At 38.8% G+C, this 12,855-nt stretch overlaps 1 protein-coding gene across 1 annotated transcript in view; it reads left to right on the forward strand.

Annotated features, from left to right (window-relative positions):
• col6a3 (collagen, type VI, alpha 3) overlaps positions 1–4,524 on the forward strand; it is a 37,117-nt gene extending 32,593 nt beyond the window's left edge. Inside the window, 3 exon segments of the mRNA XM_028590488.1 lie at positions 693–752; positions 2,845–3,030; positions 3,711–4,524. Coding sequence (XP_028446289.1) covers positions 693–752; positions 2,845–3,030; positions 3,711–3,751 — 287 coding nt within the window. The 3' untranslated portion in view covers positions 3,752–4,524.
• The last annotated feature ends 8,331 nt before the right edge of the window (positions 4,525–12,855 follow it).

A 12,855-nucleotide genomic window follows, 5' to 3' on the forward strand; every position in this document is an offset into this window, starting at 1 on the left:
ATTTTATGAATGAAATGGACATATTACCTGAGGGGCCAATTTTGGGTGGGTTTTGAATAATTTTAAATTCAGCAATTGTCTCATTGTCATTTGTCACTTTCCCTTTTAGCTTTTAGTTCTTCATTTAATTTCCTTTTTTTCTGTGATGGCCCTCCCCCAGTGTCAGCTATAACTACAACTGATAACTTATAAAATAAAATAAAAATACAAATCAATCACCTGCTACCTTTTACCTGGCTGGATACACTAACACAAGCTTTTCTGGTGTTACACCGAAATCTGTGACCCGTCAGAATGTGTTACTGTAGAGCCGGTCGCCTGCGGTCAATCATTTTGTGACTTTGCAGGAAAACTCGGACCCGGGCATAGGCATTTATAAAAACTATATAACAATAAGGTTCTTTTCACTGTTAGTCTCATTTGCTGTTACAGATCATTTATGATCATCAGATAAAAAATTACATGTTTCAAAAACATAAGTTACATATAGTAACTTTATAAGTAGAAAAAAAAATCAACCTGCCGATGTGGGCAATTTGTAACAGATAATAAGGATTGCATCTGAGTACATGTCTGTGGTCATTCATATCAACATTGCACCATGTTGGAAATCCTCCTGATAGTTTTCCAGCAGCAGTGAAAAGTCTATTTCTTTAAAGCTGAAACTACATTCATATTTTATGTTTCCACAGTGCCAGAGCCTCAGCCAAAAGTGCAGCAGGTTGAACAAGTGGAGATCCTTCCGGCTCCTGGTGAGATCTCATATACACTGACTGACTAACATGATTAGTTTTCTGTAGACCTACAGTATTATGTTACTGTTCCTTCCCTTCTAACTCCCTGGTTTTGAAGACATAACTGACTTTGATGTGGGTGCATGTGTATGCTTTGCAAATGCCAGCCAAGAGGAAAGAACATGCATTTCCTCCTGATTTTAAACAAGCGAACCCACATCCTCAAAACGTGATGATCAAATCTTTTCAGACCATCCCTAATGTTGGGCACATATCTGGACATCAAGTCACCAGATGTGCATCTTATTGTATCACTGTTACATAATTCAGTTTCCACAAACTGTGCTCACTTTGCAAAACATTATGTTCTTTTTATTCAACTGGAAACAAATCAACCTCCTCCGCTGCCCCTCACGTGGTCGAAATGAATGAAGGAACAAATAAAAAGAAAAACATAAAACGTTAAGGAGGTTAAGCTTTTGACACAGGAGCAAGCCCAAGTCATAACCACAAAGAAAATGAATGGAAAAGCCTTGTTCACTGGTTCATTGTTTTTCTGGCAGCAGTCCTCATACAGTTAGTTAGTTAGTTATATTTTATTTCTGTGTCATGCCAAACACCTTGGCCCATCCCACATGGGATTACAAGACACCACAAATCCACCCATTTAACAAACATCTTCCTGTCGCATATACAAATCCCTCGGACAAATACATGAATACAAACACAGACATACACACATATACACATACACATATGTATATACACGTACACACATACCACACACAAACAACTAGTTCTCATCTAAACTCGATAAAGAGCTTTTTTCCTCTTCTCCCAGGCTTTATCTAAATAATTGGCCAATTTATGTTTCATATGTGAACAGCCATCTCAATCTTTGAGCATCATCCATATTTACCAAATCAATCTCTGCTTTTATCCTACAAAACAAAAAATCACGCTGCTCACGATAAAAAGGACAATAGAAAACAAAATGGAACTCATTTTCTACATCATTCAAACAACACATAGGACAGATCAGTTTTTCCTCTTCTACATTAACATATCGTCCTGTTTCAATAGTCAAAGGCAAAACACCAGATCTTACTTGACTTCTTTGCCTTTTTGACAAATTATATACAACATAATTCTCAGTGCCATATTCTGGTTTTATCATTACAAAAATACGCAGTTTTGGCTTAGCTCATATATCGTCAGCCCACTGCTTTTTGTCTTTAGCAAATACAGATTCTTTAAACAAACCGATATTCAGCTTTTCATTAGTAAAAAAACAAATCTCCAAAACCATAATTACTAAACAATTTGCATATGTCGTTAGACCAAAGACCAAGAATGTGTTTATCCCAGAGAAATATTTTCCTTGTCAACCTATTTGCGTCCATATCTAATAGACGATTCCATAACTGGGCCATACATATCTTCCAGCGAGCCTCACATGATTCCCATACAAGTTCAATTTGTCAGTACCACGTCAGCTGTGGAGTGAATTGGCACAAGATCCTCACAGTAACACAAAGTCTACTCCAAACCAAATGTTCTGTATCTCATTATGGAAGAATAAAAGTCTGCTGTGTTGGAAGTACTTTTGTTCTTTCTTTGAAACATGTATAAACATTACACCGATTTTCCCTCCACAACATAAACAGGTCACTGGCAAAATGCTGCCATCATCTTTATTACTAATCATCATCAGGGCCACATAGAATCTGCGGGTGCAGAATTCCGCAGTATTTTCTGAAGAATTTTCCGCAGATTTTAAACCAATTTTAAAAATTAAAAGAAAGCTTAGAATGTTAAAGGAGAAATCTGGTGCAAAAGGAACCTAGCGCCGGATTTCTCCTTTAACATCTCCACCTCAAGCAGAAAAAACGCAGATTTTCATTCTGGATCACCGCTGAACCTGTACAAACTAATCCGCAGATTCTGTTTTGGTCTGGTCATTATTAATAATGGTAATGATATTTACAGTAAAGTCTAATTTAGTGAACAATTAGTGAAAGCATGCCGCCTTTCCAGAGATGTGGTCTCTTCTAGTTGCATGTGTTCTCACACTTTGCCTAATTGTTATTCTTTGTCGCTTCCCTCACAGCGGCCTCTACAGCAGTGGACATTTGCCAGCTTCCCAAAGAGGAAGGTACTTGTGCCAAATTTGTACTTAAGTGGCACTACGATGCCTCCAGCAAGAGCTGCACACGCTTCTGGTATGGAGGCTGCGGTGGAAACCAGAATCGCTTTGACACACACCAGCAGTGTGTGACGGCTTGTGGAAAACCAGGTACTTTGTTTATAGTAATAATCTTCCAGTGTCACTGATCAGATATTGTAAGTCCACAGGTTACTGACCAATGAAGGATTTTTTTATGTCATAAATGTTTTTTTTATTCTTGTAATATAATAAACTCCATGTCTCATAATTTTAGATGGATGTCATTTATTGCGCAGTTAAAAGTTTTACACATTCCATCAGTACGAATGCTGGAAGATCAAGTTATGTCACAGGGTCTCCCAGTCTGTGTTTATGCTCACACAGTGGGGGAAATAACTTAGTACAGTTACTCAATTATTGTTACTTAAGTAAAATTTTGACTTAGACATACTTGTACTTTACTAGTATTTCTATTTTCTGCTACTTCATATTTAAAACTTCAGAGAGGAATATTGTACGTTTTACTACATTTTATAACGTTAGTTACTAGTAACTTTTCAGATTAAGGTTGGACATAAAAACACATATGATAAGTTTATAAAATAGATTGTTTAAGATGGGTTAGGGTTGTTAGGGTCAGCTTTTCTTAGACATAAGTAGGGGGGGGCGCCAAGGACAAAAGGTTGGGAACCACTGGCTTAGGTCATTGAAACGTTCTTAACATACTCTTCATAGTCTGTTATAGTATGATAGAAGTCTCTTTTCATCTTAAATGGCTAACTTTGTTCATCTTTTCCATTTATCACCAGCACCCCTCAACCAAGGAGTCATCGCTACAATAAGAACATAGGACAAAAGATGGCCAGCTTTCCTCTCCGTTTAGGGGATTCTGAGAAGAAACATCCAAAATGGCCATACTGTAAGGATGCAATGCCAAAGCAATGGTGGGTGCACTGGATTCCACAAAAAAAATGGACTTTATCCCCCAAATTCTTGAAGAAGTCTTTTTTACAACAAGAAGGAAGGCAACACGATTTGCTGCATGATTTGTTTTAACCTACTGGTGCTACATAGTATGTTTGTTTTACCAAAGGAGTTTTTAAGTGGATTCAGTTTTGTAAAGTCATGTTTTCTGGAACAATGTCATCATATTTCTCTAAATGCAGTTTTATAAGCAAAAAAAACATGTATATCTTGGACAGAGATTATCAATGAATCAATACTTGCAAAACTGGCATTATTAAATGCAGTCCTTTTTATATATTGCGTTTTATACATTCCACATTCACATAGTCATTGGCTTGTATTGATTACTATTTTAAAACTCACTTGATCCGTGTGAAATCATTACTTCACTATTTTACAGTCACAGAATCCACAGCAATGTTTACACAAGTCTCGTATGGTAGTGTTTGTATTTAAATGACAGTGACCAAACATGGAATGTTAAGTGCACTTCTGGATCCACTGCCTCAAACACACAAGTTACAGCTATTGAAATGGAATTTACTTGTAAAGCTGTTTTTATTTTTGTTTCATTTGGTTTTAACTGAAATTTGTGTTCCATCTGGGTATAGTGGAAATAAACACAAACTAGACTTTCTAATAAACATGAGCAACTCATTTTTTTTTTTTTTTTTTTTTTAGTTTATTTAGCAGGACAATGTGCAGTTACATTAAAAAGATGGCTGCACCAGATTGAGCATTATGCTACTTTCCATCTGTAGTCCTCCACAATTATAATGACATAACAAAGTTGAGTTCATGAAAAAAACAATAAACATAACATATTTATACAACAAGACAGTTAAGACAATATAATATAAATATGCACCCGCAATATAAAATAAATAGACTATTTACACCAAAGGTAAAATACACAAATATACACAACAATGGAATAAAAAGCGTTAGTGAGAGCAGGTCTGATGTTCTAAAAGGAAGTATTTAACTGCCCGCGAGAAGCTTTTAAAATTTTAGATATTCTTTAAATTGTTAGGAAGCCCATTCCATTCTTTGACTGCTTTATAGGAAAAGGCTGATTGAGAAAAAACAGATTTTCTTTTGGGAACATTGCAATCACCCCTGGAAACAGACCTCAAGGCTCTGTTTGTAAATTTAGAGCGTAGCTGTACATATGTTTTTAAAGGGGGTGGAGCGGCATCATTAAGAATTTTGTGAACCAAACGGATATTAGAATACCTGATCAAATTATCAAAGCTCAGAAGATTCCTTTCTTGTTTTGAATTAAGATTTAAGAAACAGATACAGGGTCCTATTTTAACAATCTGAAACGCAAGTATCTAACGGCAAACGCAAGTAGCTTTGTGGGCGGATCTCAGGCGCTGTTGCTATTATACCGGCGGGATAAATGACTCTTGTGCCCGACGCAAATCTAAAATGGGTTGGTCTGAAGTAGCTACATTACTCATAGGTGTGGTTTGGGCGTAACGTGCAATAAACCAATCAGAGCATTATCTCACATTCCCTTTAAAAGCCAGGCGTTCCATGGCGGATTGCTATTATAATGGCAGATTTGCTAGGCGCATGCTCTTAATACATCCATGGGCGCACGACAGGAGCGGTTCACAGCCGAGGAGACCGACTTTTGCTATTGATTTTTCTTTTTAACAAAATGTAAATAAAGAAATGTCACAAAAACATACTTTCCGATGTTTTGGGCTCACTCTGTGATATTTTTGCAATGTAGTCTAACATTAGACTGAGATGACAGCACTATAGACAATGCAGCTCTTCTGTCTCTCCTCTCCCGTGCTGCTGCTGGGGCATTTGGGTTAAGTGGCATCGGCACATGAAGTTCAACATCAACGTCTCCTTAAGTCCTCTAATATTTTGTCATTTATGTCATCAACACATCCATAATTCATGGAAATGTGTAAAACAAGGTCATATTTTTCCTTGCAAAAATGTAAAACTGCTGGGTCCGTGAGATGAGAGAAGCAAAGTGTATGCGCGTTGTGCACACTCTACATTACGGTCAAGCATGCACCCTTAAAATAGCATCTGAATAACGCGCCACTGACTTTAGACTAGCGCCACTGACTTTAGACTAGCGCCACTGACTTTAGACTAGCGCCACTGACTTTAGACTAGCGCCACTGACTTTAGCGCCACTGACTTTAGACTAGCGCCACTGACTTTAGACTAGCGCCACTAACTTTAGACTAGCACAACTGACTTTAGACTAGCGCCACTGACTTTAGACCAGGGAGCGCAAATACATTCCCTAATTTACTGACGTGCGTCTGTGGAGGGAAAAGTCCGCTGTGCGTCGGGTGCAAAACAGGAATGATACATGCATCGGTGTACAAAGTCAATTGCGCTGAGTGCAAGATAGGGCCCAGAGAGTGTCAGGAGTATGAACGATATGTGACTTCCTTTCAAAGGTGGAGCTCAAAAATGAGCTGAAGATTGCATAAAACCAGAAGAAAATAACTTCTCTAAAGGACATTGTTCTTTGATTTTGTATAATTCTACTGCCTTTTACTTGTTTTTACAAGTGAATTTTAAATGAGCAAGAATTGGAGTAGAAGCAGCTGACATATTGGTGCTCAATATGCAAGTGGCTATTAATATGATCCTTCTGACTGTTGTCCTGTGTTTTCAAACTAATTTGTAGATTAAACCCCCCAATTAATATATAATATATAAATAATCTGCATGGTCAATATGCATGATCAAAAAAAACAACTGGAAAAAACCTCACTCCAATTCGGTCGATTGGTATGCATACTTTGCTTTCTTTAGTTAATGTGGGACTGTTTGAATATCCCACATGACATAGACAAATCTTGTAATCATAATTAACATCACACACAGAACAGTTATTCAAATCCAAAAGCCTAAGTGGAAGCAACTGCTCACAATTAGTGGTGAGACTTGATGTGGGGTCTCCTCTCTGTGGGTAGAATTTTGTACTTTTGGACAGATGTGTTGAAGATTGCAAGACTGTAAGGGGTTGCTAATGAGTGTGATAACATACAGTACATTGACATGTCAGTATATGTGACTCATTGTTGCATATACTGATCATACCCTGACATGGTGCATTGTACAATGTATTAGGGCTGCACGATATGAGGAAAATGTCAAATTGCGATTATTTTTGACTGATGTTGCGATTGCGATATGATTCACGATATTGGAGGGAATGATCCATTTTCTGGATCATCATTGTCATTTTCATTGAAACACAAATAAAAAATATAGTCTAGTCATGTAGTGTGATCTTTGCAAGAATCTGTACCAAACAAAGAGGTTTTCCTATAGTCTGTAGGATAGGATTTGTAGGCCCAGGACATCTCTGCAGCCCCACAATACTTCATTCAGAATGGTTAGACACATATTTTGCCTTTAACAAATATTTCACCCCAATGCGATTTGGATATTGCACTAGTCCATATTGCGATTTCGATAAAATAGCGATTAATTGTGCAGCCCTACAATGTATCCAGTTGGAGCTAATCAGTAACACTCATTGTCAACGTCTTAGCAGCCATCATTCAGCCCCGTCATTCATTTTAAGTGAAGCAGCTGCATTGATTCAGTGGGGGAGCTATTTCAAGTCTAATCGATTTAATTTAGCAATGAACTGAATTGGTTAATCACAGTGGTGGACAGCAACTAAGTACATTTACTCAAGAAGAGTACACTTCCTGTACAATTCTAAGGTTCTTATACTTTACATGAGTACTTCCATCTTACTATTTTATACTTTTACTTCACTACATTTCATAAAGGGAAACAGTGCTTTTTACTCTACTACATGCATCTGGTAGATCAAATTTTACTTTTGAAATAAAGACTTGACCAATGTTTATGTTCCACCAGAGATACATCTCAGATGGTTTCATTTAAACACGTGTTTGTGGACAGAAAAAGGCAAACTAATCATTATTTCATAAGAATTAAAGAGGGGGGAAGAGAAGGCTACCAAATTGTGTAACAGAGCTTGGTTTTTCTCCTTTCTTCTCTAGGGCCGAGTAGTGAACTTCGATTGTTTTTAGGCACCGACTGAATTGCTTACTAAGTGTCAAGTATTCAAAAACTTGACTTGCCCATTCAATATCAAAGTTTAATAGACTTAACTACAGTGTGCGTCACATAAGTGGAAAGGAGATGAAAAACAAATTAGTGCCGTAATGTGTAATATGGTAATTTATTTTTGTTAAAATGGATTTTATAGAATTGGTATAAAAAAAAAGCATCATTAGAGAACAGGTATTGAATTCACAACATAACTATCAATTGTTTTAACAATTCCCAGCCCTATTCTTTTCCCATTAATTATGTCTTGAACTTGTAGATGTATTTTGTGACTAGGGCTGCACGATATTGAAAACCAAATTGACATTGCAATATTATTTTACCTGCAATATATATTGCAATAACAAAAAAAGACATTTTTACGAGATGACATAAACAGCTCTATTTAGAAATACTAAATCATTCTCGACTACTGGGGTGATTTTGTAGGGGAGTGCATCTACATAGAAAAGAAAAAAGGAACTTTTCTAACCCTTCTTTGTTGAACTTAAATGCTTTACAAACACCAAAGCAAGTAAGTGCTGTGACTACTCTTCTGAAGTGATTTTGGAGAGGGAAATTAGGTAATTAAATACACTGGTTGACTGACATGACACCATTGTATAAATATAATACTATCAATCCAGGCTAAAGTCAAAGATATTAATAATGCATGCATGCTGCTTCCTCTAAATTTCAGGTTGGGTCGACTAGCGGGGCCAGCTTGTTTGTAAAAACGGATTGATTGACACTGATTGTGAGTGGTGGTTGGCTGTGCATGCAGGGACTGCATGTCACGCACTAGCATCAAACTGTATCCATGAACACTTTAATCAGTGTAAATAAAGTTATATCTGAAACAGATATCTGTTGTAGATTAGTGTCATGGTTCCAGCATCACCGCTTCAAACTTTCTCCTATGTCTACTTAATGGCCCTCATTTATGAAACGTGCGTACGACCTAAAACAGGCGTACGACGGGCGTACGCCGATTCCTACGCAAAGCTCGGCATTTATCAATTTCGACGTGAGCGTAGGCTGCGATCAAATCTCACGTCTGGTCTGAACTCGTGTACGCAAGTTCTCGAGTCAGTGTGGACTTGCGGTGCAGCATATAATCAGTTTAACAGGAGAAGCAGAAGTCATCAGTTGATCACATATCAGCAATGACAGATCTGGCTCTTTTAGAAGACCTCTATGCGCCGGTCTGCAACATTGTTTTAGCCTGTGGGGTTCTGCACAACATCTCGCAGGAAAACACGGTGCCATAAATGTAGCGATGGAGCCAGATGACCCGATGCCCAGAGAGCAGTGTCCAGAACAGCCACCAACTGAGGGCTATATGAAGGAGACAGGATATTATTCCTCACTTTTAAAATGTAGCCTATAGTGTTATGTTTGGCAATGATATTCAATACAGGAAACATGACGATGCACAACATTTTTATTTATTCTTCAGGTTTTTGTTTCTCTTTCAAGTGAATGATTTATTTCTGCCATTGACCAAGTTATTTTGGCTTGTTTTTCCAGCCCCTCTGCTGTCAGGAGACAGAGTCCAGCACGGGGGGGCGGACACGCGCTCTCCCTCAGCTGTTGCCTTGTTCCGACAAACACGAGTAAAATAAAAGACACTGCATAAACTCAGCTACCGTGTGTTTATTTAATTATAGGTACACCTACATGTAGGCCTAATAGATTGCAATAGAAGCCTGTATATTACTATTAGGACTATAGAAAATGTGTCAAGGATGTATAAATTAAATAGGCTAAACTTCAGCTGGAGTCCGATTTACTACGGCAACACTGTTGACCGCATCAGTGATCTCTTTTCATCCCGCATTCTTTCTACAGCCTTTAATACCAGTTTTCAGGCTGCCAAAAAGTACACACGTTAGTGCAAATGAACCAGAGATATCAGGGTTTCAATCTCCACCTCTGAAAAGTGTTGCTTCTCAGCCGGATTACGTCTCGCCATGTCGTAAATTGTAGGGGCGAGGCCTCAAAACCCAGAATATATTGGGGCGTGATATTTAAATGACGATCGTTTCCAGCCGCCGCATTTATCAATGTACGACCATTCTTACGCTCGGATTGGTGTGATACGAACTTTTCATGAATCCCACGTGAAGCCTGTCGTAAGATGATTTCTGCGCTCATATCTGCGCTGGTTTCTACGTTAGGTTGATAAATGAGGGCCAGTGTGTATTTGTGTTATTCTGATGTGTGTACATTTTTTTCTTTTGAGCTGCTGTAGCACAGGAATTTCCCCAGTGTGGGATTAATAAAGTCTATATCATCTTATTTTATCTTATCTAAAACAGCTAAAACATCAGGACCAATCATTCCTTCCAACTTTAACCCCTGCAATACCCAAGTAAACTCAGGCTATTTACTTGTGAGTAAATAGCCTGAGAGTATTTCTTCATTGTTGTATTGGTACTTTAATTAAGTGAAGAACCGGAGTACTTCCTTTCTGGATAATATTCCATCCTCTCACTTGTTCCTGTGGTGACACAAAAACACAGACTTTTGCTTTTTTTAAATGCAGGGCTTATATCTGTCCAAGTTTACTAGTTGTAGTGGACACACCACATTCTTGCTAAAATGTCAAATTTGTTTAAATCTAACCTCTGTTAGGTTCACTTTAGAGCCACAGGAGTTAAAAGTATATAAACAAACCTACCAGTCCTCCATGTACAACAAGACACAGAGGCCACAGCAACGGGCAATTCTGTCAGAATTTACACAATGAGCAGAAAGTGACTAACGGCAGCTCACTCTGGTAAACTGCCGAGGCATTTAGCACATGCCAAGAAAAACCACCCTCTCTCATCCAACATCCAACCACCCAGCAGCATATGAATGAATCAAAACAAATATCATTACATCGTTAAACAGAGCAAATCATGATTTGGGTTTCCGTAAGGTGATGAATGGGTCATAAAGAACATGTAAATAAGCACAATCCTTCTTGCCTCTCTCTCTGTATCCCCACTAATGCTTCCCATTCACTGCTTTCCTCTTCTGTTTCAGACACTTATTTAAAGGTGCAATATGTAATATTGTATGTAATACTGGCAGCTAGTGGTTAAAATAGTTACTGCACTACCAATGCAAAATACTGGAGAGTCGTTTCCCCTGCCCCCTCCTGTCCAGACTCGAAGTTCAAGGAGGTTGCCAGGCTGAGACCGCAGCATTCACAACAATGTTGCTAGACGCTTTTCTCACATAGCCAGACATTACTCCACAGCACAGCAGAGTAGCTAACGGTAGATGCTAGTCTCACATAGCCAGACATTACTCCACAGCACAGCAGAGTAGCTAATGGTAGATACTAGTCTCACATAGCCAGACATTACTCCACAGCACAGCAGAGTAGCTAACGGTAGATGCTAGTCTCACATAGCCAGACATTACTCCACAGCACAGTGGAGTAGCTAACATTAGATGCTAGTCTCACATAGCCAGACATTACTCCACAGCACAGCGGCGTAGCTAACGGTAGATGCTAGTCTCACATAGCCAGACATTACTCCACAGCACAGCGGAGTAGCTAACGTTAGATGCTAGTCTCACATAGCCAGACATTACTCCACAGCACAGCGGAGTAGCTAACGTTAGATGCTAGTCTCACATAGCCAGACATTACTCCACAGCACAGCGGAGTAGCTAACGGTAGATGCTGGCTATATTGACAGTCATAAAAGCCCGTGCTCACGCGGAGCTCTGTAACCAACTGACAGACACACTTTTTCGGCTTAAAATTACAGTATGAACCGCTAAAAACACAACAACCTCACTGTCCTCTCCACACGCCAGTCAGGTACACTTCCTTGGCTTAGAATTACAATACGAAAACGCTAAAAATACCACTACCTTGCCGACGGAACACACTTCATTGGCTTAGAATTACGGCAACAATCGCTAAACACACTGCAAACTCACAGTCCTCTCTTTCCGATTTACAGCCCCCCTCTCGTGGCTTAAAATAACTCACCGTTGTCGGCTCCAGCCGCTGAAGAGGCTACACGCTGTAAACAGCCATGGGCTGCTTGCCTGGTCCTCCCGGTAACGTTAACAGTTAGCAGGGTTAGCATGGCGGCGTTAGCCAGGACCAGTCGGGATCACTTTACTGGCTATGTCTCAATTGTTTTTGCGAGTAACCAACTCGGGTACTCTAGCTATATAATTCTATGTGAGTACACAAATGTTGAAATGACAAAAAATGCCCATCCCTAGTAGCTGTGATAAATTAGCCTGAAGCTAATGCTTACCTGTTCAGGAGAAAATAAGCCAACTCTGCGTCCTTTTGGGATCTAAGCTGTCTCCATCTTTCAAATACATCTCCAATATTTACCAGGGGGTTGTTACGTCTCTGGTCACGCAACTGTTAGAAACAATTATGTTTTCTTTTTGTCATGTAGAATCTATCTCCGTTGATCATGTTCGTTTGTTTGCTGCTTTCATGGCTGTACTACCGTTACAGCTGTAGCGTGCTGGGTTTACGTTTTTACAGGTATATCTGGCAACCCGGCCTGGCTGTCAAACTGGGCCGTTGATAACAACACACAGATCAAAACATAAACATAAATTCCGTCACGGAATGTAAATTTCAAAAAGAAAAAATACTGACATTAGCATTGTTGTCAGAAAAGATAGTATTTCAGTTTAACATGTTTCCTTAATATCTGATAAGGCACTGGTGTCATTTTTGGATTTATTACAGTACAAATATTACATATTGGACCTTTAATTTGAAAAGTAACATTCCTCTGGGTATTCTTCTCTTTTTCAAACCAACAACATTCTGTCTTCTATTCTATCCAATAATCCATTGTCCGGGCATCTTATGCGTACTCTGGACAATTATCTTAGTATGCGTGGTTCACATAATAAGACACTGAGGAT

This window comes from Perca flavescens, chromosome 11, assembly GCF_004354835.1.
Source record: "Perca flavescens isolate YP-PL-M2 chromosome 11, PFLA_1.0, whole genome shotgun sequence".
Taxonomy (NCBI): domain Eukaryota; kingdom Metazoa; phylum Chordata; class Actinopteri; order Perciformes; family Percidae; genus Perca; species Perca flavescens.